The sequence below is a fragment of the Molossus molossus genome, unplaced genomic scaffold (assembly GCF_014108415.1).
Source record: "Molossus molossus isolate mMolMol1 unplaced genomic scaffold, mMolMol1.p scaffold_m16_p_13, whole genome shotgun sequence".
Lineage (NCBI taxonomy): Eukaryota > Metazoa > Chordata > Mammalia > Chiroptera > Molossidae > Molossus > Molossus molossus.
Genome location: NW_023425348.1, coordinates 58,996,929 through 59,023,956, shown reverse-complemented (window position 1 = coordinate 59,023,956; position 27,028 = coordinate 58,996,929). Strand labels below are relative to the sequence as shown.

Genomic DNA, 27,028 nt, shown 5'->3' with positions numbered 1-27,028 from the left:
TAATGCTAGTGAACAGGATAGATGTGTTTCTTGGCCTCATAGAGCTGATAGTCTGATAGAGAAGATTGATAGTGAAGTTATTGTAATAAAATATGTTGAAAATCATGCTTTGGGTAGCATAGGATTTCAGTAGTCTACTGGAGACATTCTTGAGGAAATGGCTTTAAAATTGTCATTGAATGAATAGGAGTTAGTTGGCAAAAGAAATTGGTAGAATGTTTCAGAAGGTGAAGAGTACATGTAAATGTCACAGGAAAGGGATAATTTAGCAGGTATCTGGTTCTTTGTGGGAACTGAAAGAATTTCAGTAAGGTGTAGAAGGAGAAGAACAGACAGTGATGAGAATACCTAGAGAGGTAAGTGGGTTTCAGAACCACTTAAAAGAATATAGACTTTATTCTGAGGGTAAATGTTCAGATAATTTGAAGTCAATTTCTTCATTCCTACTTCTGTAACTACTATTTTTCATAATAATAGTCACATGTAAGATGTCACCTTACTTCTAACTGCAGGAGCTAAACAGTTTGTCCCCTTTGTGGGGGCAGGGGGAAGACAACGATACATGCATTTTTTCAGATACTCTGTAATCTTATATTTTCATTTTTGTTCTGAGGAACCTGGCTTTTCCGTATGCAAATGTCAGATGACCTCTTTTTGACTTATGTAGAGTCATATTTATCACTGAAGTAGTCTGTGAAGACCTACTAGGTTAAACATTTCACCTCTACAAATACAGCATTAACTTTACAAAATGTTATGTATTTCCATTTTACCATATAATATATGTACCATGAGAATTAGCCTGAACACCAGAAGGGAATGGCATGAAGTAATGCAGGTCATGGAAAACAAGTATCTGAATCCAAGACTACTCTACCCAGCAAGGCTATCATTCAAATTGGAAGGTGAAATAAAGAGCTTCCCAGATAAAAAAAAAGGCTAAGGGAATATATTAGAACCAAACCAGCATTACAAGAAATGTTAAAAGGATGCTGTAATTAGTAGAAGAAATAGGAAGAAAAATATAACCACACTAAACAAAAATGGCAATAAATAAGTACATATCAATAATCACCTTAAATGACAATGGATTGAATGCTCCGATAAAAAGACACAGAGTAGCTGACTGGATAAGAAAGCCTGACTCATATATATTTTGTTTACAAGAGACCCATCTCACAACAAAAGACTCACATAGGTTGAAAGTGAAGGGATGGAAAAAAATTTACCAAGCAAATGAAAGGAAAAAAAAGCTGGGGTAGTAATACTCATATCTGATAAAAATAGATTTCAAAATGAAGGCCATAACTAGAGACAAAGAAGGCCACTACATAATATTGAGATGATCTATCCAACAGGAAGATCTAACCTTGGTAAACATGTATGCATCCAATATAGGAGCACCAAAATATATTTAAAATATTCTGGAGGACTTCAAAGGAGAAATCGAGAGCAATACAATCATAGCAGGGGACTTCAACATTCACTTGACGTCACCGGATAGATCATCTAGACAAAAAACTTAAGAAAACAGAGACTCTAAATGAAGCACTGGATCAAATGAATTTAATAGATATCTACAGAGAATTACACCCCCAAACTGCAGAATTCACATTCTTCACAAGTGCACATGGGACATTCTAAAGATAGATAACATGTTAGGGCACAAACTAAGTCTCTACAAGTTCAAGAAGATTGAAATCATTCTCAGATCACAATGGTATGAAACTAGAAATTAATTGCAACAAGAACATGCAAAGACATTTGAAAACATGAAGGCTAAATAGCATGTTATTGAACAATGAATGAGTTACCATGGAGATCAAGAAAGAAATTAAAAGCTTCCTGAAAAACCAATGAAAATGAACACACAACACAAAATCTGTGGGATGCAGCGAAAGCAGTTCTGAGAGGAAAGTTTATAGCACTACAGGCCCACTTCAAGAAACAAGAAAAATTTCTAATAGACTATCTAACCTCACAACTTAAATAACTAGAAAGCAAACAAAATGAAAACCCCAGAGCAAGTAGAAGGAAGGAAATAGTAAAGATCAGAGCAGAAATAAACGACATGGAGACCAAAAAAACAATTCAATGGATTAATGAAACAAAGAACTGGTTTTGTGAAAAGACAAACAAGATTGATGGACCCTTAACTAGACTCACCAAGAAACAAAGAGAGAGAACCCAAATATACAAAATCAGAAATGAAAGAGGAGAAGTAATAACTTACATCACAGAAATACAAAAGATTGTTAACAAATACTATGAACAATTATACGGGAACAAAATGGACAAATTTCTAAAAACACCTAGTCTCCCAAAACTAAACTGGGAAGAGATAGAAAACTTGAACAGACCAGTAACAACTAAGGAAACTGAAGATGCAATCAAGACTCTCCCAGTAAACAAAAGCCCAGGCCCAAACGGCTTCACGGGGGAGTTTTACTGAGCATTCAAAAAAGAACTAACACCCATTCTTCTCAAACTATTCCAAAAAATTCAAGAAGAAGGAAGTCTTCCAAATCATTTTATGAGGCCAGAATAATTCTAATTCTAAAACCAGAAAAAGACACTACAAAGAAAGAACACTACAGGCCAACATCCCTGATGAACATACATGCCAAAATTCTTAACAAAATACTAGCAAATCAGATCCAGCAATACATCAAAAAATTATTCACCATGACCAAATGGGATTCATCCCAGGGATGCAAGGCTGGTACAATATTCGCAAATCAATAAATATGCGATATAGAACATAAACAAAATGAAATATAAAAATCATATGATCACATCAATAGATGCTGAAAAAGCATTTGGCAAAATCCAGCATCCATTTCTGATAAAAATGCTCAGCAGTGTGGGAATAGAGGGGTTATATCTCAACATAATAAAAACCATATATGAAAGACCTACAGCAACATCATACTCAGTAGGCAAACACTGAAAGCATTTCCCATTAGAAGAGAAACGAGACAGGGATGCCCACTTTCACCACTCTTATTTACCATAGTACTGGAAGTCTTAGCCACAGAAGTCAGACATGAAGAATAAATAAAAGGGATCCAAATTGGAAAGGAGGAAGTGAAACTGTCATTAACGCAGATGACATGATATTATACATAGAAAACCCTAAAGACACCATCACAAATCTACTAGACTTAATAAATGAATTTGGCAAAGTAGCAGGATACAAAATTAATGCCAAGAAATCGACTACATTCTTATACACCAGTGATGAAATCACAGAAAGAGAAACTAAAAAAACAATCCCATGGCCTGGCTGGTTTGGCTTAGTGGTTAGAGCATTGGCCTGCGGACCAGAGAGTCCCGGGTTCAGTTCCTACTAAGGGCATGTACCTTGGTTGCAGTTTGTCCCCAGCTCCGGTTGGGGTCGTGTGGGTAGAAACCAGTTGATGTGTCTCTCTCACATCGGTGTTTCTCTCTCTTTCTTCCCCCCCTCTCCCTCCCACTCTATCTGAAGATAAATGCAAAAATGTCCACAGGTGAGGATTAAAAAAATCCCATTTACGATTGTGGCAAAAAAATTCAATACCTAGGAATAAACTTAACCAAGGATGTAAAGGACCTATTTTCAGAAAACTACAGGACATTGAAAAAAGAAATAGAGGAAGATATAAAAAAGGGGAAGCACATACCTTGTTCATAGATTGGAAGAATTAAACATCATTAAAATGTCTATACTACCCAAAGCAATCTATAGATTCAATACAATTCCCATCAAGATACCAACAACATATAACACAAAAGTAGAACAAATACTTCAAAAGTTCATATGGAACCAAATAAGACTCTGAATAGCCACAGCATTCTTGAAAAAGAAGGACAAAGTAGGCGGGATCACAATACCACATATCAGGTTATACTACAATGCTACTGTAATCAAAACAGCCTGGTACTTGCACAAGAACACGCAGATAGACCAGTGGAACAGAACAGAGAACCCAGAAATGGACCCAAGACATTATGCTCAATTAATATTTGACAAAGGTGGCAAGAGCATACAGTGGAGTAAGGACAGCCTCTTTAATAAATGGTGTTGGGAAAATTGGACAGCTACATGGAAAAATAAATGAAACTAGACCATCAACTTACACCATACACAAGAATAAACTCAAAATTGATAAAAGAAATGTGACTCGTGAATCCATAAAAATTCTAAAAGAAAATGTAGGCAACAAAATTTTGGGCATAATATGCAGCAGAATTTTCACTGATACATCACCTAAGACAACGAAACAAAGGAGGAAATGAACACATGGGACTACATCAAACTCAAAAGCTTCTGCACAGCAAAAAATAAATAAAGCCCATCTAAATGAAAAGGCAACCCACTGTATGGGAGAGCATAATTGCCAATGATGTATCAGATAAGGGGTTAATTTCCAAAATATATAGAGTGCTCATGCAACTCAACAAAAGGAAGACAAAGAACCCAATTAAAAAATGGGCAGAGGATCTAAATAGACACCTCTCCAAACAGGACATACAAATGGCCAAGAGACATATAAAGAAATGCTCAACATTACTAATCATCAGAGAGATGCAAATTAAAACAACAATGAGGTATCACCTCACACCTGTCAGAATGGCCACCATCTACAAAGCATCAAACAAGTGTTGGCGAGGATGTGGAGAAAAGGGGACTCTAGTACACTGATGGTGGGAATGCAGACTGGTGTAGCCACTATGGAGAACACTATGGTGCTACCTCAAAAAATTAAAACTTGAACTTCCACTTGACCCAGTGATCCCACTTCTAGGAATATACCCTAAGAAACCTGAAGCACCAATCAGAACGAATATATGTACCCCCATGTTCATAGCAGTACTATTTACAATAGCTAAGATATGGAAACAGCCCAAGTGTCCATCAGTAGATGAATGGATAAAAATCTGTGGTACATATACACAATGGAGTACTATGCAGCTGTAAGAAAGAAAGATATCTTATCCTTTGAGATGACATGGAGGGACCTGCAAAGTATTATCCTAAGCGGAACAAGCCAAGCAGAGAAAGACAAATATCAAATGATCTCACTTATTTGTGGAATATAATGAACATAACAGTCTGAGGAATAGGGTAGACTCAGTAGGATACAGACTGACAACCCTCAGAAGAGGGCATGGGAGGGGGAAGAGATAAACCACAGAACTTATATACACATATACATAACTGATGGACACGGACAACAAAGCCAGGGTTGGGGTAGGAGGGATGAGGAGGAGGGTGTAAATGGGGGAAAAGGAGAAACATCTGTAACAAACATAATTTTTTTTTAAAAAAAGAATTAGCCTGAACATAAGGTAATAATTCTGTATTTAGAATTTTATCTTTTAATTTTTTTTTTTATCCTCATCCAGGGACATTTTTCCATTTATTTTATTTTTTTTCAGATAGAATGGGAGGGGAGAAAGGAAGAAAAGGAAGAAAGAGAGAGAGAGAGAGAGAAAGAGAGAGAGAGAAACATCAATGTGAAAGAGACACATTAAGTGGCTGCCACCCACATGACCAAGCAGGGCCGGGGACAAACTGAAACCGAGGTATGCGCCCTTAGCAGGAACCAAACCCAGGTCTCTCTGGACCGCAGGCTGACACTCTAACCACTGAGCCAAACCGGCCAGGGCTGTATTTCAAATTTTTTTATTTAAATAGAACATACAGCCCTGGCCGGTTTGGCTCAGTGGTTACAGTGTTGGCCTGTGGACCAAGAAGTCCCGGGTTCGATTCCAGCCAAGGGCACGAACCCTGGTTGCAGTTCATCCCTGGCCCTGGTTGGAGTCATGCAGGTGGCAACCAATCAATGTGTCTCTCTCACATCGATGATTCTCTCTCTCCCACTCTATCCAAAGATAAATGTAAAAGTATCCTCAGGTGAGGATTAAATAAATAAATAAAAAATAAATAAATAGAACATACATGTGGTAAAATGTACCCCTTCTTTTTTATCTTCACCCGAGGACATTTTTCCATTTTTTTGATGTTCAGATAGAGAGGGAGGGAGGGAGGAAGGGAGGGGGAGAGAGAGAGAGAGAGAGAGAGAGAGAGAGAGAGAGAGAGAGAGAGATTGACATGAAAGGGACACATCAAGTGGCTGCCACCCACAGGACCCAACTAGGGCCGGGGACAAATTGCCACTGAGGTACATGTCCTTAGTGGGAACTGAACCCAGGTCTCTCGGGACCACAGGCTGACGCTCTAACTGCTGAGCCAAACCAGCCAGGGCGAAAAATGTACACTTTTAAGTGTAGCTCTTGATAAAGTTTTATGTATGTACATGCTCATTTAGTCATCGTCCATCGCAAGATAAAGAACGTTTCCAGTGTCCCAGAGGCTCCTTTATTCTCCCTCCCAGTTGTAACCTCCAAAAGATAACCACTGCTCTTTCCTATCACCATAGATTTATTTCATATGTTTTTGAACTTTTTATAAACGGAATTATAAAGCTACTTTCTTGTGTGCGTGTGTGTGTGTGTTGCTATTGTTTGTTTGTTTTCATTCATTATAATGTCAATTTTGTAAGTAAGTTGTTTTACTTTGTTGCTATGTGGTATCATATCTCTCTACCAATGGGCACACTTTAATAACTGCAAATGTCTAAGAAATCATATGGTAGTGTAGTCTTTTAAATTTGCTCTTATTAAAAATTTTTTGACCCTTCATGATCCTATGTTTGCACATAAATTTTAGAATTACTTGTTGATTTTTACAAAAATATTGCTAGGATGTTAATTGAGATTGCAGTATATTTATAGATCAATTTGGGGATAACTCACATCTTAAAAATATTGTGACCTTTAGCCTTGGCCGGTTTGGCCCAGCAGTTAGAGCATCAGCCTGCGGGCCAGAGAGACTGGGTTTGGTTCCCGCTAAGGGCACATACCTCAGTTGCAGTTTGTCCCCGGCCCTGGTTGGGGTTGTGTGGGTGGCAACCAGTCGATGTGTCTCTCTCTCGTCAATGTTTTTCTCTCTCTTCCTCCCTCTTTCCCTCCTGCTCTATCTGAAGATAAATGCAAAAATGTCCTCAGGAGAGGATAAAAAAAAAAAGAAAAATATTGTGACCTCCAATGTATGAGCAGTATAACATATTCCTCCATTTATTTATATTAATTTTATTTTATTTTAGTAATGATCTCCAGGGTTATTTTCCTGTGTATGTGCATAGAATTTCTTCACATTTTGTAGATTTATTGTTGTTAATATTTTTCAAAATTTTTACACATATGTGAAAATAAGTATATTTTTATGGAAACTACGTATCCAGAGATCTTGCTAAATTTACTTATTCTATAATATTTTATTTTAGGCTTTAAATTTTTTTCCAGTTACACTATCAGTCAAACTGTGAATAATGAATTTTATTTCTCATTTTCTATTATATGCATTCATTTTAGTAATATAATTTACTTTTTAGAGCAGTTTTAGATTCACGGCAAAAATGACCATTAAGTACAGAGTTCTCATGTGTCCCTGTCCTCACACAAGCAACTTCCCTCACTGACCACAGTGGTACAGTTGTTAAATCAGTGAACCTATAATGACATAACATCATCCAAAGTCCATAGTTTACATTAGGATTCATCCTTATGTTGCACTCTGTATGGATTTGATAAATGTGTAATGACATCAATCTATAATTGCATTACTGTATAGACTACTTCCATTGTCCTAAAAACTCTCTGTGCTGTGTCTATTCATCCCTTCCTCCCTCATTACCTCCGGCAACCCACTCATCTTTTTATAGTCTCCATAATGTTTCTTTTTGTAGAATGTCATGTAGTTGGAACAGTATGTAGTCTTTCTAATTTTTTTTTTCTATATTAATTCTAGAGAGAGAAGAAGGGAGAGGGAAAGAGAGATAGAAACATCGATGAGAGAGAACATTGACTGGCCGCCTCCTGCATGCCCCTCACCAGGGACTGGGCCCATAACTTGGGCATGTGCCCTGACCAGGAATCTAACCGGTGACCTCCTGGTGAATGGGTCGATGCTGAACCATAGAGCCACACCGGCTAGACTGTAGTCTTTTTAGATTGGCTTATTTCACTTAGTAATATGCATTTAAGTTTCCTCCATGCCTTTTCATGGCTTGATAGCTCATTTCTTTCTAGCAATGAATAGTATTTTGTTTTCTGGATGTACCACAATTTATTTATATACTCACCTGCTGAAGGACATCTTGGTTGATTCTGTTTTTTTGGCAATTATGAATAAAGGTGCTATAGACACCATTATACTGGTTTTTGTGTGGAAGTAACTTTTTAGTTCATTTGGGTAAATACCAAGGAATGGGGTTACTGGGTCATATGTTAAGAATATATTTAGTTTTATAAGAAATCTCCAAACTGTTTTCCAAAAAGCTTTATCATTTTGCATGTCCACTGGCAATGAATGAGAGTTTCAGTTGCTCTACATCCTCTTCAGCATTTGGTATTATCAGTATTTGGATTTTGGACATTGATTTTTATTGAGGTATAATTTACATATAATATTATTTTAGTTTCAAGTGTATAATGTTAAATATTTAAATATATTGTGAAATAATCACCTAAAAACGTCAATAGCTAAGATTTGCCACCATACATAGTTACAAAATATTTTTTCTTATGATGAGAACTTTTAAAATCTACTCTCTTAACAACTTTGCATGTACAATACAGTATTATTAGCAATAGTTACAATGCTGTACATTACACCCCCTGGACTTGTTTTATAACTGGAAGTTTGTACTTTTTGACTCCTTTTCCCCATTTTGCCCATCCCCCACCCTCTGTCTCTGACACCCTAATCCTCTGTTATCTATGAGCTTGGTTTGTTTGTTTTCAAGATTCTCCATATAAGTGAGATGATAACATATTTGCCTTTTTCTGTCTGACTTATTTTAGTTAGCATAATGCACTCAAGATTCATCCATATTACTGCAAATGGCAAGATTTTCTTCTTCTTAATGGCTAAATAATATTCCAGTGAGAGAGATATATATCTCACTTTTTTTTATCCAACCATTCATCAATGGACACTTAGTTTGTTTTCATGTCTTGGCTATGTAATACTACAGTGAACATGGGTGCATTGTATTTTGGCCTTTCTAAGAAGTGTGTAATAAGTATTTCATTGTGAATCAATTTACAATTTCCTAATAACATGTGATGTTGAACATCCTTTCATATGCTTGCTTGTCATCTGTATATTCTTTTAGGCAAGGTGTCTGTTAGGTATGTTGCCTATTTCTTTTCTTTCTTTCTTTTTTTAGTTAATCTTCACCTGAGGATATTTTTTCATTGATTTTTTTAGAGAGTGGAAGGGGAAGGAGGGAGAGAGGGAAACATCAATGTGTGAAAGAGACACATTGATTGGTTGCCTTCCACATGACTCCAGCTGGGGCAAGGGATCGAACCTGCAACCCCAGGTACATGCCCTTGACCAGGAATCAAACCCAAGACCCTTCGTTCCAAGGGCGGATGCTCTAACCACTGAGCAAACTGGCCAGGGCTCTCCCATTTGCTAATCAAGTTGTTCATGCTCTTATTGTTGAGTTTTTAAAGTTCTTTGTATATTTTAGATAAAATTCTGATATCTTGACATTGTCATCTCATTCTTTTGACATTGTCTTTCACAGAAAAAACATTTTTAATTTTAATGAAGTCCAGTTTATCAGTTATTTCTTTCATGGGTCATGTCTTTGGTGTTGGGTCTAAAAAGTCATTGCTTCATTGCTATAAGCAAGGTCATCTAGGTTTTCTCTTATGTTATCTTCTAGGAGTTTTATAGTTTTGCATTTTAAATTTAGGTCAATAATCCATTTTGAGTATAAGGTCTCTATGTCTAGATTCCTTTTTTTTTTTAATATGTGGATGTCCAGTTATTCTAGCACCATTTGTTGAAAAGACCTTGAGTATAGTGATGTCAAAATTCAAAGATGGAAAAGACCATCTGATTAGGGTTATATATATTAATAAAATTGAATAAAAAATTAACCACCCAAAACAAAAAACACCAAGCCCAGATGGGTTCACTAATGAATTCTACCAAACATTTAAGGAAGCATTTATATCAATTCTCTACAATTTCTTCCATAATATAGAAATAGAGGGAACATTTCTTAATTTAATCTGAAGGTCTGGCATTACACTAATACCAAACTTTGACAAAGATATTACAAGAAAAGAAAACTACAGACTAACATCTCTCATGAATATAGATGTAAAAATGCTTAACAAAATATTAGCAAGTAAATTCTAACAATTATAAAAAGAATCATACACCATAACCCAGTGAGATGTATTCCAGGTATGCAAGGCTGGTTCAACATTCAAAAGTCAATTAATGTAATGCATCACATTAACAGACTAAAGAAGAAAAATCATATGATGATATCAGTAGATGCAGAACAGCATTCAATACTCATTCTTGATAAAACCTCAGCAAACTTGAAATAAAGGAGAACTCCTCAACTTGATTTTTAAAAATCTACAAAAAACATGGACTATCTCTCCATTTACTTAGTTCTTCTTTAATATTTCTTACTTGATATTTTCAGTTTTCCTCATATTGATTTTGTACATATTTTGTTAGATTTATCCTCAGTACTTAACTTTTTGTGGCGCTAATGCAAAAGCTTAGTGTTTTAAATTTCTAATTCCTCTTGTTCATTGCTGGTATATAGGTCCAGTGTATTTTCCATCAAAACCGCCTAAGAAGAACAGAATGTTTAATCTGCCATTGTTGGATGAAGTAGTTTATAGATGTCCATCATATCCAGTTGAATAACAAAATTGTTTGAGTTCAACTATATTCTTACTGATTTTCTGCTGTTGGATCAGTCCATTTCTGATAGAGGGGTGTTGAAGCCTCCAACTATAATAGTGGATTATCTATTTCTTCTTGCAGTATCAGATTTTGTTTCCAGTGTTTTGACAGTATGTTGTTAGGCACATGCACATCAAGGATCATTATATCTTCTTGAACTGTGGGCCCCTTTTTCATTATGTAAAGCCCCATCTTTCTCCCTGATAAATTTCCTTCCTCTGAAATCTGCCTGAAAATATTAGAATTACTTCTGCTTCCTTTTGATTAGTATTAGCATGGTATATCTTTCTCTATTCCTTTACTTTTAATCTATATGTGTCTTTAGATGTAAAGTGTTTTTTTGGTTTCTTTTAGACAGCATATAGTTGGGTCTTATTTTTCCATCAACTTTGATAATATCTTTTAATTAGTGTATTTGGATCATTTGACATTTAAGATGGTTCTTATATAGTTGGATTAATAGCTACCATATTTGTTACTGTTGTTTATTTGTTGTCCCTGTTGGTCTTAGTTTTGTATTCCACACCTTTTATGCCTTTGTGTGGTTTGAACTGAACATATTCTATAATCTCATTTCTTTCCTTTCTTAAAATATTATTTTTTTCTTAAATTTTAGTGTTTTTCTTAGAGTTTGCAATATAGATTTACAACTAATCCAAGTCTACTTTCAGATAACACTATATTACTTTATGGGGCAGTGCAAGTACCTTATAACAATAAAATATAACTAGTTCTTCCTTCCCATCCTTTATGTCATTGCTGTCATTCATTTCGCCTATACATGATGATATATATACTCTTATGTATGAACTTATCCCAGGTATGCAAGGCTAGTCAAAAATCAACTAATGCAGCCCTGGCCAGTGTGGCTCATTTGGTTGGAGCATAGCCCTAGGGACACATGCAAGATCATGGGTTTGATTCTCGGTCAGGGCACATACCCAGTTGCAGGTTTGATCCCCAGTCAGGGTGTGTATGGGAGGCAACCAATCGATGTTTCTCTCTCACATTGATGTTCTCTCTTTAAAAATCAATCAATTGCCCTGGCCGGTTTGGCTCAGCAGTTGGAGCGTCGGCCTGCGGTACAGAGAGACCCGGTTTCGGTTCCCGCTAAGGGCACATACCTCGGTTGCAGTTTGTCCCCGGCCCTTGTTGGTCGTGCGGGTGGCAGCCACTCGATGTGTCCCTTCACGTCGATGTTTCTCTCTCTCTCTCTCCCTCCCACTCTATCTGAACAAAAAATGGAAAAATGTCCTCGGGTGAGGATAAAAAAATAAAATAAAAAAAATAAACAAAAATCAATCAATTAATGTAGTCCAACACATTTTACTAATACATATATACATGTATATACACACACACACACACATATACACACACACATAATCAAATACATTGTTGCTATTATTATTTGAATAAACTTATCTGTTAGATCAATTAACAAGAAGAAAAATAAAAGTTTCTATTTTACCTTCACTTATTCATTTTCCAGTGCTCTTCCTTTCTTTTTGCACATCTTAGATTCTGACCTGTATCGTTTCCCTTCCTTCTGAAGAACTACTTTTTTTAAAAAATATTTTTGTATCCTCACCCGAGGACATTTTTGCATTTATCTTCAGATAGAGCAGGAGGGAGAGGGGGCGAAGAGAGAGAGAGAAACATTGATGTGAGAGAGACACATCGACTGGTTGCCACCCACACAACCCCAACCGGGGCTGGGGAAAAACTGCAACCCAGGTATGTGCCCTTAGCGAGAACCAAACCTGGGACCCTCTGGTTCACGGGCCGATGCTCTAACCACTGAGCCAAACTGGCCAGGGCTGACGAACTTCTTTCAACATTTCCTGCAAGGCAGGTCTACTGGCAACACATTTCTTAATTTTTTTTTTTTTTTTGGTCTGAGAAAATCTTCCCTTTTGAAGGATAATTTTGTAGGATATAGCATTCTAGGTAAGAGTTTTTTCTTTTAATACTTTAAATATTTGTTTGTATCTTTTATGACAGGAAATGTATATAATTTGAATTTTTGCTCCTATATATAGGTAACTTTTTCTCTTTAGTTTCTTTCAAGATGGTTTGTTTTTCTGGAGTTTGAATACTTTAGTTTTTTACTTGTTTTGTTTTTGCATTTATTCTACTTGACATTCTCTGATCTTCCTGGATCTGTGGTTTGGTGTCTGACATTATTTTGGGGAATTCTTAGTCATTATTATTTCCTATATTGCTTCTATTCCTTTCTCTCTCTTTATTTTTCTGATAGTCCCATTATACATGTTTTCCGGTTGTTACACCTTTTTCAGTTGTTTCATAGTTCTTCAATATTCTGTCCTGTTTTCCCCCCATTCTTTTTATTCTTTGCTTTTCAAAGTTGGAAGTTTCTCTTGTCATATTCTCAAGCTCAGAGATTCTTGTTTCCAGTCTACTAAGAAGCCCATCTACGGCAGTCTTTATGTCTGTTACGGTGTTTGATCTCTAGCATTTCTTTTAGATTCTTTCTTAGAATTTCCATCTCTCTGCTTACATTACCTATCTGTTCTTACGTGTTGTCTACGCTTTCTACTAAATTCCTTAGCATATTAATGACAGTTTTTAAAAATTCCTCATCTGACAATTCTAACATCTTGCCATATCTGACTCTGATTCTGATGTTCGTTTAGTCCCTTCAAACTGTTTTTACCTTTTAGTATGCCTTATAACATTTTTTTGGGGGGGACAGACATGATATACAGGATAAAAGGAACTGTTGTAAACAGGCCTTTATAATTTAGTGGTGAGGTGTAGGGGGACAAAGACAGCAATTATCTCTGATTTTACATCAGAAAAAATATAAGGCAGAGATGTTACGATAACATCTTTTGGAGTCTTATAAGAAGAAAAATAATTTTAACCTAGAAGTCTATATTTAGCAAAAATATCCTTCAAGACTGAAGATTAAATAAAGACATTTCAGACAAACAAAATTTCAGAGACTTTAATACTACCAGATTTTTATTAGAGTAAAAAATGTAAAGAAATTCTGTCAGGATGAAGGAAAAGAATTCTAGATGGATGGAAACTTAGATTTTTAAAAAAGAAAGGAAGAGTACTAGAAATGGTAAATCTGAAGACAAACATAAAAGACATTTGTATTTCTTAAAAATGAATTTAGTTGTAATACAATGGACTCAATAGCAAAAGTAAAACAGTGTGCTGTGGAATGTAAAACTTGTAAAAGCAATATGTACATCAATAGTAACAAAAGACTGGGAAAACTTTGTTTCTTGTATTGTATTTGAAATGGTTTTTTACTTGTTGGTAAACTTTTGTAATTTAAAGATGTATATTATAAATCCTCAATCCACCATTAAAATAATAAAATAAAGAGGTATAGATAATAAAGTAATAGAGGAAACAAATACAATTCTAAAAAATTAAATTAAAAGGCAAGGAAAGTAGATACTAGGGCAAAGAAGAGAGGAAACATATAGAAAAAATAGCAATATGATCAACTTAAATGCTACTTACAATAATCGAATTAAATCTAAATGGATTAAATGTGCTAATTTTGAAAGGTAGATATCATCAAGTTGGATTAAAAAAGATTCAATTAATATACTGATTACAAGAAACAGTAAATATAAAGATGCAGATAAGTTAAAAGCAAAAGGATAGGCAAAGATACACTATGCAAACACTAATGATAAAGAAGCTGAAGCAGATCTATTATTATAAACGTAGACCTCAGGAAAATAATATTACCAGAGATAAAGACATTTCATAAAGTTTAAAAAGCCAATTTGTTAAGAAGACATAACATTCCTAATTGTGTGTGCATCTAATAGCAGAGGTTCAAAATACATGAAGCAAGTCCAGCTGGTGTGGCTCAGTGGTTGAGCATCGACCCATGCACCAGGAGGTCTCTGGTTCGATTTCCGGTCAGGACACATGCCCAGTGGGGGCATGCAGGAGGTGGCCAATCCATGTTCTCTCATTGATGTTTCTAGTTCTCTCTCTCCCTCTCACTTCCTGTCTCTCAAAAATCAATAAGGGAAAAAAAAAATGCATGAAGCAAAAAGTTTATAGAACTGAAAGGAAAAAAAGAAGTCAAATCTACAATCCAGTTATTGTTAAAGATTTCAATATTTCTCCTTTAAAACTTGAAAAAAAGACAGAAAATCCTTAAGAATAGAGAAGACCTAAAGAACACTATCAACCAACTTGACCTAATTGACATTAATAAAGTACTAAATTAAAAAATTGCAGAATAATTATTCTTTTCAAGTGCATATAGAACATCCCACATGATAAAGCATATTCTGGGCCACAAAAAAAGACTCAATAAACATAAAAAAATATGTTTATATAGAATATAGTCTCTGACCGCACTAGATATAAATTATAAATAGATAACAAAAGTAAATTTTTAAAATTTCAAAATATTTGGCAATTAACCCACATACTTCTAAATAAATAAAAATACCAAGGAGAATTATAAAATATGTAAACTGAGTGATAATGAAAACAAAACCTAAAAAGATATGTGGGATACAGTTAAATTGTTACTTTGAGGGAATTTTATACCTTTAAATTTTAATATTAAAATTATTGACTGATATCAATCTACAGATTCAAGGAAAATACAATAAAAATGCAATGTCTTTTTTTTTAGACCAGCAAGCTGATTCTAAGATTTATATGGAAATGTAAATGACCTAGTATAGCCAAACAAATTTGAAATAGAACAAATATGGAGAACTTATTCTATGTAATTACAAGATTTACTACGAAGCTACAGTAATCAAAAGAGTTTGTATTGGTGGATAATGAAGTAATGAGTAGATCATAACAGAAAATACAGAAATAGACCTACACATACAATGTGACACAACATGGACTATAGGCCTAAATAGAACACTAAATCTACAGAGCTTCTAAAAGAAAAAATCGGAGAAAGTCTTTGTGATCTTGGTGTAGGCAAACATTTCTTAGATGGGAATTAGACAACACTAATTATAAAGAAAAACCTTGTTAATTGGATAACATTAAAACTATTGGCTCCTCAAAAGTCAACTTTTGAAAATAAAAATGTGTGCTATTAACTGAATAAAAATATTCACAATACATATATCTGAGAAAAGATATATATCATATATATATATAAATCTTAAATTTATAATGGGTAATATAAATATACATGTATTTTATAAATTTCCTATAAATATAAAAATAACTTTTAAAACTAATAAAAAGACAAATGACCCAATATAAAAATGGGCAAAGTATTTGAATAACACTTTACAAAAGAAGATATTTAAATGTTTAGTAAGCATATGAAAATATATTTTTGTTCTTTAATCATTAAGGTAATGTAAATGTAAGTTAAAACCACACTGAGATACTATTATATACTCACTGGAATGACTAAAATTAAAGTACTAATGTAAGAAATACTAAGCAACTAGAATGCTCATGCATTGTTGGTAGAAATGTAAAGTGATGCAAGCACTTTAGAAAATATTTTGGCTGTTTCTTATAAACTCAGGACCATAACCCCACTTTTAGAAGAAATTCCATTTTTAGAGGGAACAAAAGAGAGATATATTCATAAAAGAGATTTATGAATAAATTTTCATATTAGCTTTATTTCTAATAGCTCAAACATGAAAAAAAAACCCACACACTCACATATCCACAAACAGATAAATGAATAAACAAATTATAGTGTATTTATACAGTGGAAATTTACCCATTAACAAAGAGAACCAAATTGCTAATACATGCTGCAATGTAATTGAATCTCAAAAACTTTATGCTAATTGAAAGAATCCATATCCAAAAAAAGTACATACTGCATTACTTTCATTTTTATACATTCAAGTGTAGGCAAAAGTATCCTATAGTAATAGAAATCAGATTGGTGGCTCTCTGGGGTTAAGAATATAGATAATTGACTGAAAGGGAGAACCAGATAACTTTTTGGGAATGTCTATCTATATATTCTTTGGGATGGCAGCTACATGAATGTGTAATTTGACAAACTCATCAAATTTGCATTTAAAATGGGGGCATTTATTATATGATATATATTAAATTACACATCAATATAGTTAATTAAACAACAAAGTAGTTCTGTTGCTGCTTGAACACCAAAAAAGTGTGTGTGTGTTTTTTTAGTAGTATATTAAGGAGTTTTAGTACTATGTGCTGTGGGTTAAGTATTATGGAAGAATGCAAAATGGTATCTGAATCATTCCCTGACCATAATGGAACTTAATATTTAGTTAGGATAATTCAGTACGAATTTGACCATGTACTTAATTATATGGTGGTAAAATTGATAAATAATGGCAGTGGTAGATGTAGAAGAAAGAGTTGTGAAGTTCTGAGTTAATGAGTTGATACATGAAAAGAAGATAAAGAGCACAGTGACTGACGAATACTATGTGCTCAGCAAGTGTTATTTTGCTTTTGAGAAGATGGGAATTGAAGTGATGAATCAAGGTGTAATTGAGGAGGTGGCATTTAATGTAGGCACTGCAGAATAGGAGGGTTATTCATAAGCATCAAGAAGGGTGAGGAGATATTCTGGTCAGGAGGATGTCATGAGCAAAGGTGTGGAAGTGAAAAAGCACAAAGTATGCACAGAAGAGTGAGATATGTTTGGTGTTCTCATTGGAACGGAATGAACAGCTGTTGGGAAGGGAGAGGCTGGGTGGGGGGGATGAAGGGATTGAGCAGAAAAGAAAAAAAAGAGAAAAAAACTAAAAACTCATGGATATGGACAACAGTGTGGTGAATGTCATGGGGAGGGGAGCTGGGAGAGTCGAGGATGGTAAGAGGGATAAGTACTGACGGTTGGAGATTGGTTTGGAGTGGTGAACACACAATACAGTGTACAGATGAGGATGTTGTAGAACTGTGCACCTGTATCCTGTATAATTTTGTTAACCAGTATCACCCCAATAAATTCAATAAAAAGGAAAAAAAAAGAGTACTAGGAGATGAATTACTAGGGCCAGATTATGGAGGGCCCTTCACCTTATTTGAAATTGATCTTTTATGGATTGTCAATGAATAAATAAATCAGTTTTATCAGTAAAAACTTATTTTATAACATTAAATATAAAGTTATATAAATACAAATAAAGTTATAACCAGAGCAGTATAGCTGTTTTGATGAACTGAAATCGCTTGCTGATCTTAGATGGGAGTTTTTGTTGCTGCTGCTGATGTGTGTGTGTGTGTGTGTGTGTGTGTGTGTGTGTGTGTGTTTAATGAGCCTCAGTTTCCAGTTTATTTCTGCTGTATTTTCTTTAGGCTGTGTCATTTTTAAGAATCCTAATTCTGATTTAAATAATTGTAAATAGCAGTCCTGTAAGAGTTTACTTTAAAGCCATTGCAGTTTTCAATAAAGCAAGGGATTTACTCCAAGGTTTGCATAATAAATGTTTTAACCTGTAGTATAAGTTAATGCATTGGTGGTTTCCAGTGTTAAAATTTGAAACATAACACATTTGAATGTGTATGACAGCTTTTGTTATGGTTTTCTATTGTTTATTTTTTTTAAGTTGTAACTGGCAGAATCCCAACACAAACTAGCTTAAGCAAAAAGGAATATATTGACTTACATTGCCAAGAAGCCCAGAAGCAGAATTTGGTTTTAGTTATTTTTGGATGTAAGTGTGCTGACATGATGTAAAGATTTTTCTTTTCTGTTTCACCTTCATTCCTCTCCACTATTTTTATTTTTTTTGTATTTTTGGCTTCATACACTTTTATTGCAGACAGTCTTACTTCATGTGCCAGGGGGCCATGACAGTCGCAGACCTACATGCTTATTGCTTCCAACCTGAGCATTAGAGAGGCTTTCCAGTAGTTCCTGGGTCAAATTCCTCTCCGTGTGGCTGGGAGGAGCAGCAGGAGGCAGGCAGCGGTGTCCTGTGATTGACAACTGTGTCAGGGCAACAGTAGCATTCAAAAATATTTTCCCCAAAATACAAAAGAAGGCACTGTTGTATGTTATATTGTTTGAATACTTTGGCCTTTTGCAATGGAGCAGCAGAAAATAGGGTAATGAGATGGTGTCATGATGAGTCATATTTCGACAATACGGACAGCTGTAATTTCTAATGGGACAGTTGACTCCATTGAATTGTGGTAAATTTGAATGTGTTGTGGGTAGTAAGCTACAGTGAAAAACCAAGGTTATCGGCTGCATGTTTACTTTTTGTACATGAAGATAAAACCTAATTTGGAAGGAATTACTTTTTGAGTTCAACAGTATTTTTAAGGAGCATCTTAACTGTCCCTTAGTAGATGATATTCAGGAAGGGAAAGACCTTAGTTCAAACAAGATAAGACATTATGGAAAGGCAACGTGGAGGAGCAATGTCATGGAGTGTGGATAGGAGACCTGGTTGTTGAACACCACTGACTTTCACTGAAATGCCTTGCATTTTTAGCGCCCTACTCCAAAGAACTAGAGTGCTTCACTCCATATCTGAAATAGAGACTATAATACTGATGATCAAATAACGATTTAAGTAGTCATTTCAGTAAAACCAGCAATGAACTGGAGTCATTGACCTTGAGCAAGGCAAGTGACGTTCTTGACTGTTTCCTCATTTCTGAATGGACATGTTTGTCTTACTGATCATCGAAGTCTCTCAGCTACAGCAGTAGGCTGTGAACCTCTGAATCATCTGCTGGATGTTTCCCCCTTTTCTATATTGGCATTAGCAGTCATACTTTGATGGATATGGGAGATTAATTTGGTTTCGAATAATCCCTCTGACATTGTTCTAGGTGCTAGGCAGCCTTGGAAAGCAGATGAAAGAGATATATCTTACCTGTGCATACATACCAATGTGAATTTCATGAATGTATGTTAAGTCCTAGTTTTAAGGAGTCCTTATAAAAAAATTATCAGACTTTGATAAATAAAAACAGTGCAAAGAGATATTGTACCCAATCTGATGATGTTGCATGTGTATTTCTGGTAGATTTCAAATGGGCTTTTTCTCCCTCATGAAGATGCCAAAATCTTGTATCTAATGGTTCTAATGATATTTGCAATAGCTCCTCTCTCTCTCTCTCTCCCTCTCTCTCTCCCTCTCCTATCTAGTAAAGTGGTGTGGAATTACATTTTTCCTGGAAGGAATATATCTGATTTAATGACCAAATCATTTTAAGACAGCACAACAGAATTTCACAAGAACTAAATCTATTTCTTCACACCGATCATGCATGTTTTACTCAAGCATTGAGTCATTAGCATGTTTATAATGGTTCTAATTTAGCACAACATTTTCTGAATTTTATCCTTGAGTCATTTACAAATTGTTCATATTGAATAAACAAAGGAAACAGATTGCATTTTATACTTAGTAATTTATCTGAAAGAAGAGGGGAGGGTTAATTGTTTTAAAGTTTTGGTCTGTTTGGGGAAGGGAGCCTGCTTTTTCATTGCTAGGCATAAATGCCATTTCTCATCTTTTCGGAGGTGGGGGGGCTATGGAGGAGTAAAATGAAAAATTAAGACTGGGACAAGATTGGCCACTCCCAGAGGGGAGTGCGGAGCAAAAGGGGAGCTGGCACGAGATTATCCAAAACAGTTGGTGCATTCCTTAATGATCAAGTGCTTGAGAAGTCCAGCTCTTCCTGGCAGAGCATCTGTGTTGATGTTTATATCATTCCCTGCTGTATGGGAAAGGCATGCTTTCTCTTGCTGCTTGGCTAAAAATAGGATGGAATATAGCATTGTATGAGATATTTTAAGATAGCAAAAACATTTAAGAGGTTAAAGGTTTGGCCTTTGAATCAAAAAAGATCAGTGATACAGCTCGTGTTGTTCCTTGCAGACTGAATTTTATTTAGAGTTTGTCAGTGATTCGAACTCTTGGTTAGGCGAGTTATTCTAGTTTCATTTGGTGCAGTCTGAAAAACCCACTCTGCTGTGCTTTCTGTCAGCTTCCCAGCATGACGAGCAGGCCTGAAAACAGCCTCTATTTATACCCCCTTGTTCGGATTTGGAGAATCAGTTGTTTCACTGGAGAGGGGGAGAAAGAGAGGAGAGCGCAGGCAGTTGTCAGGGAGTGTGCTTTGTATGTTATCGTGACTTCAAAATAAAACTGGCACATTTTAGTGTCTAATTATTTTTAGTGAGCTTGGAGGGTTTTAATTAAAATTTAAGAGTGCTCTTCAAGCTCTCCAAGCTCCAATTTTATCCCACTGTATCTGAAGCACTTATCACTGTGGAAAAATGTACAGTAACTGGCATGTTCATCTCTGTTTCCTAATGAAAAATGTGGGATTGGATGATAAGCAGGGATATAAATATATATTGTCAGAATTACTTGTAAACCAAGGTCAAGGGTACCTTTGACAAATTATTGTTCTTGGATACAGAGAAAATTTATTGCATTTGAAATAGATGATTCCTATGGTAAAAATAAAATGAATTGTTTGAACATTTTCTTAAAAGAGTTAATAAAGAAGTAGGAAATCCGCATACAAGGGCAGCAGCCATTATTTGTTCTCACTCACTAAAATATTTTAAAGGTATTTTCTATATTATGTTTCTGATGTTGTAGCATTTTAAAATTTAAATATCACTTTGAGGTAAAGGGAATAATAAGTGTTTACTCACAGGTAAATTATTTTCAAGTACAATAATTTGTTTCCATTCCCCCATGCTTTAGTTTTAGCGATGATTTTTTAATTTATTCTGTTTGACCCATTTGAAATATCTTTATTTTGCTGCAAGTTTGTTTAACTATATGTAATTTAGAATTATTTCTAAAAAATATCATCATGTAGATTGGGAAATAAATATCTCACATACTTTCACTTTGAATTTCTCTTGTACTGTAAAACTAATTCTTAGAATGATAAAGCACTCTTACTTACCTGGACTGAAACCTAGGTGCTTAGGAAGCAGGAACATTGCTTTGCAATCCATTATGCAGGATATTTATTAAAAATTAGTTCTGAATTGCCTTTCCTTGTTCCCTAGAAAAAGTTTCTTGAAAAACTTAAATTTGCAAAGAGAAAGAAAAAACAAAAGCTATGCAACTGAGAATTAATTAATAACATATCAAAAACTTTTTCATCCTTGATTAAAATATAAGTGAGAACTGAGGTCCAGCTCTTGATTTTTGATAGTCCTTTTTAAATCACATTATTTACAAAAATGAGAAAAGATAAATGTAATAAGATTATGTATTTTATTGACTGTGTATTGGCTTTTGGAAGCTAATTCTTTCAAAGTTAGAGGGAATAATTTGGGTATTTTTCATTGAGGTATGTGGCTTACATTCATTTTATAATATGTACATATAATGGTGACTTGAAAAAAAAATACCATAATGTTATAGTTCCTTATCTCAATTTCCAAAGGTATGTAGCTCCTTTCCTGTTTTTTAGCTGAAGACAACTCAGTCAAAATACTAAAATTTAAATAATCAAGCTCAGATAACGAAACATGCTGTATATTGTTTTATTGTTTTGAGGACTGTGGCACCACCATAACTATATTAGTTGTTTTCAAGTCAATCACATAAAGTACATTTATCTGAGTAAAATAATCCAAGAATATCTGGGCGTTGTTCAGTCCTTTCTTGCCATTTGGAATCCTGCCTGCCTACTGAGTGACAGCCACTGTGCATGGGTCTACCCTTTCCATGTCCATGACGCTCACTGCATTTCTTCACTTATTTTGACCTCAGTTTTTGCATCGGCGCTTGGGGCAGTCTGATCTAAAAGTTTGCCTCTGCCCTGGTCGGTTTGGCTCAGCGGGTAGAGCGTCGGCCTGCGGTCCGGAGAGACCCGGGTTCGGTTCCCGCTAAGGGCATGTACCTCGGTTGCAGTTTGTCCCCGACCCTGGTTGGTCGTGCGGGTGGCAGCCACGCGATGTGTCCCTTTCACATCGATGATTCCCTCTCTCTCTCTTCCTCTCTCTCCCTCCCACTCTGTCTGTACAAAAAATGGAAAAATGTCCTCGGGTGAGGATAAAAATAAAATAAAATAAAATAAAAATAAAAGTTTGCCTCTGTAAAGCTAGTGTCCTAGTAATGTAGTTGAAGCATGTGGCACAAGGAGGATTAATTTCCACCCTTACTTGGATATTGTTCTGAGTAGGAAATCTTAAAATACAAATTTTGATTTATGAGTTTATTGCATATTTCCTCTTTTTAAGTCAGAAACCTCTCTGTGGCGACAGTCCTCTGCCTATGTGGTATTTGTTAACAATCTGCATTTTTGTTGTTCTTTTTCCCTCTCCACACTTGCTTTACATCCCAGTATGGAGTGAGCTTAGTACTAATTGTGGTATGCCCTTAGAGGTTTGGCAGTCAGATAATTAGGTGCAACGCGGGGAGTTTTTCAAGACTTCCTCAGTGTTTTTGACTGTCTCTGGAATCTCTGAGCATTGAGACTAAATGTTGATAAGGTTGTGTGTAGTGAGCTGTATTGTCCTACAGATAAAGGCAATCAGCGATTGTCGTGAAATATATTCATGAGCTATAATGGAACATGCAGAGGCTGCTTTACTTTTCCCCTGCAGTTTCTTCTACTGAAATAGGAATCATATTGCTAGATTAACTTAGTATTATGGTGAGGATTAATTTTCTAATAGGACTGTGAACTGCTTTGAAGTTATTAACCATTTTATTAACGAGTAGCCTTTACGTAAAGCTGTGTCCACATGGTTTGATTTATGTTTGAAGTTAGATTCCTGTTGTCCATATAGTTCTATTTTTCTCCCATGGAATTTAAGCATTCTTTTCCTGAAGCTCTGAAAGATTTCAGATCTATTTATAGAAACACGAGACATATTTTAGACTGTTTTACATTTATCGTGTTTCCAATCCTGGCTAATAAACTTGCTGTGAGTTTGTGATCATTACCAGTGAATTGGGCTTTTGTCTTTTACCTTTATTACATATGCTCTCAACTTAAGTTTTAACCAAAGAAGATATGCTTTAGCATTAACAGTTAGGTGTGATGTTATAATATGTATGAAAGGGTAAAAAAAAAAGAGTAACAAAACTAGGTAGGTAGGATAGGAAGTTGAAGATGTTGTTGTGTTGATTATTCTCATCCATGATCTGATGTTATATCAATCTCTCTCAGAAATGCAAACCCTATTTGCAAAATGTAATCTCTGACAGGCATGGCTTTGAAGATTGGCTCCATAACTTTCAAAACTCAGTGTTATCTTTTTTATGACTTCAGCACTAATACAAAATATGTATAGAACAAAGTGCACAGCTTGTTTCTGAATTTAAAATAAATGTGGCAAGAGACCATTCTGGAAATTAAATACAAACTGAACATATGTGTATGCATGTAGGCCCTATCAGAAGGTCACTCAAAATGCAGTTATTAATCACAGTGGTAGGTCATTTGTTGAAGCCAAAGAAAATTTTAGTAGGAAAGAATGGAAGGAAAGAAGTCAAATAGAGAAGGGAAGAAGTAAGGGAAGGGGCAGGGACCTTTCTCTTAATAGAATCAAGCTGGCTTCTATTTAGAAAGAACTTGAGCTTCTGTGATAGCGAGCTAGCACGGTTGTTCTTCATCAGCCGGTTGAGGACGCACTGATCTGCATTCCATCCATTCCTTGATTGATTGATCATGTCATGGACAAATGTTAATTGTTTTCACCAATACTTTCTAATCATGCAGTGGTCTTCTCATCTCTTACCCAGGGATCACTGTCTCTTTCTAATGCTTATCTAGTTTCTAAAACCCTTTAGATCCATCTTGACCTTACTGTCATTCTGAAAAATTCGAGGAGGATTTAGAAGTTGGAGGGAAAAAAAAGAAAGGAAAAATGTTGAAGAGATAGGTGTGATAGGGAGAGGAGAGGCATTTGGACATGGAGTAACAATTTAAATATAATTTTAAAAGGAAGTTATCAGAATTTTGACTCTTGGAATGTTCAAGTTTAATGGGAGAATGCGTCACACTCAGCATTTAGTATTTAAATCTGCCTTCATTTTTTTTTGGAAATATGGCCTATTGTTAAGATTTGAGGCTCAAAAGATACATGTAAATAGTTGTAAGCAGTAGCTCTAGTGGCAGATCCGTCTGAATAGAGAGGAAAAAGAACTCATTGAGAAAAATGTGGTAATTATTAGAATATTCTAAAGTTCAAATGTCTATAACCTTTATGAATCTTTATAGACAAAAGTGTAATCACTTCCTATAATCTAGTGGGCTCCTTAGAAAAGCAGCAGGGCAAAAATGTTTAAGTATTTTCTTGAAAAGAATATGTATCTCTTTTTATATAAAAGAAATGTGTTAGCAGTTTTCATTATCTTGATTTTCTTTTCTTTGTGTTTTGTTAGAAATGGGTATTTTATGAAATTTGCTATATGTTTATTATTATTTTTCTTAGGACATGTGGTTACAGGTTGATTGGTGTTTTCTCCCTCAAAGAATTGTCATCCTCCTTGAATAGTACATGAATTTTGCTTGGAATTAAGAAATAACCACCTCGGTTAAAAGAAATACTATCTAAACTTAAACCTGTAGGAAAGAGCACATTTTCTGTCCTATCTAAGAAATGCTACATGCTGAATTATAATTATAATGTCAAGATAAGTTGTTGAGCATTATCTTTTTTTCTTGGTAATCGTTTAAATAATCTGGTAAAAATAAATTTAGTTGTGGTATTTTGTAATACAGTAATGTAAGTGTCTATATCCTAGGGTTAAAACAACAACAAAAAAATAACTTTAATAATTTTTAGATGATAGAATTTCTCCATAACTGACTTTATGGATTTATAACATTTTAATACTCATAAACTGTACGTGTAATATTTTTAATACTTACTTTTTTATTTTAATAGATTCCTCCTGCATGGAAAAACTACTTTCAAAAGATTGGAAGGAAAAAATGGAAAGACTAAATACCAGTGAACTTCTTGGAGAAATTAAAGGTACAATATACAGAATATCAAACAGATCAATGTGGAGATGTTATTTTGTGTAACAACCCATTTGCCGATCTTCTGTACCCTAAACATTAATTCCTTACCTCTAATATTTGTTTATGTAAGGAGGGTAGATGCACAGTATGTCCTTGAACTTTTATTCTTTGTAATGTTTACAGAATAAAATTTTTGCCCTCTCTTTTTATTATTCTATAACATATAAATTATAGGATAAACTGCTTTATTAATTTACTTAACTAAAAAGTATGAAAATAAAAAATGTTATATCAAAGATGAAGAACACATTAAAGATAATTATAGTCTTTCCTCTTTAAGACAAAATAATAGCTTAATTTATGAATCCGAATTATTTTAATTTTTTTCTGATAAAAAAGGGTCAACTGTAGCACTTATTTAAAAAGACTTTCTAGGATATGCTTTCCATAATGGTTTATGGGTAGATTCTGAGGCCTGTTTACCTGTTCAAATCCTGGTTCTGTCATTTACTAGATGATTGACTTTGGGCAAGTCACTGTCTTCTCGATGTTTTGAATTCCGTGTGTCTAAAGTGGGGATAATAACAGTACCTACCTCACAGGCTCATTAGGAGAATTAATACATGTGAAGCTTTTAGCATAGCACCTGGCACTTAAGAAAGCACTCATGAGAGTAAGTTTCAGTTGTTGTTAATATTAACATACCCGTAGGTTGATAGGTTGATTAATCTTAAACAGATTTCACAGGATTTAAAATTTCATGACCTCTTACCCTGATGAGGATGAGCATTTTAATTTTTGAACTTATGTGACTGATGTTATTATTCTGATACATATTAAGAAGTGGACAATCCCAATACATTACAGAATTAATTTACCCTGTTGGCCAAGAAGTTATATTTCTTGCCCAACTCTCTCTTGTTGATTTTTTATGGAAATGAAGTATTGTATTATTAGTACTATATTTTTACTATCATGAATAGACTTCTAGGTCATTAATTAATTTTATCCATTGTTCCTTACAGACAATCATCATTCTCACTTGCACTAACAATTTTGGAAGTTAATTAGATTAGTTTTCTGAATTTATCAAACAGCTTCAGGTGAATCTTCTTATTGGTCATGGATAATAAATATCTCATTTAAGATGAAAATTTGGCAGTAACTATATGATAAAAGTGTTATTTTGAATTAAGTACAGAAAATTGGCTTGGGTTCTGAATGTTATATTCAACTCAAATGAGGAGAAAAGGAAGTCATCTCTTTCCCAAGGAATAATTA

At 34.8% G+C, this 27,028-nt stretch overlaps 1 protein-coding gene across 37 annotated transcripts in view; it reads left to right on the top strand.

Annotated features, from left to right (window-relative positions):
* Positions 1–27,028, top strand: part of SOX6 (SRY-box transcription factor 6) — a 509,394-nt gene that overhangs the window by 229,546 nt on the left and 252,820 nt on the right. For 36 of the 37 annotated variants that reach the window (XM_036260192.1, XM_036260193.1, XM_036260194.1 and 33 more), the window contains one exon: positions 25,668–25,757. The exons of the other annotated variant lie outside the window; for it this stretch is intronic. In XM_036260192.1, coding sequence (XP_036116085.1) covers positions 25,668–25,757 — 90 coding nt within the window. The remainder of the gene's footprint in view (positions 1–25,667; positions 25,758–27,028) is intronic. 37 annotated transcript variants of the gene reach the window in all.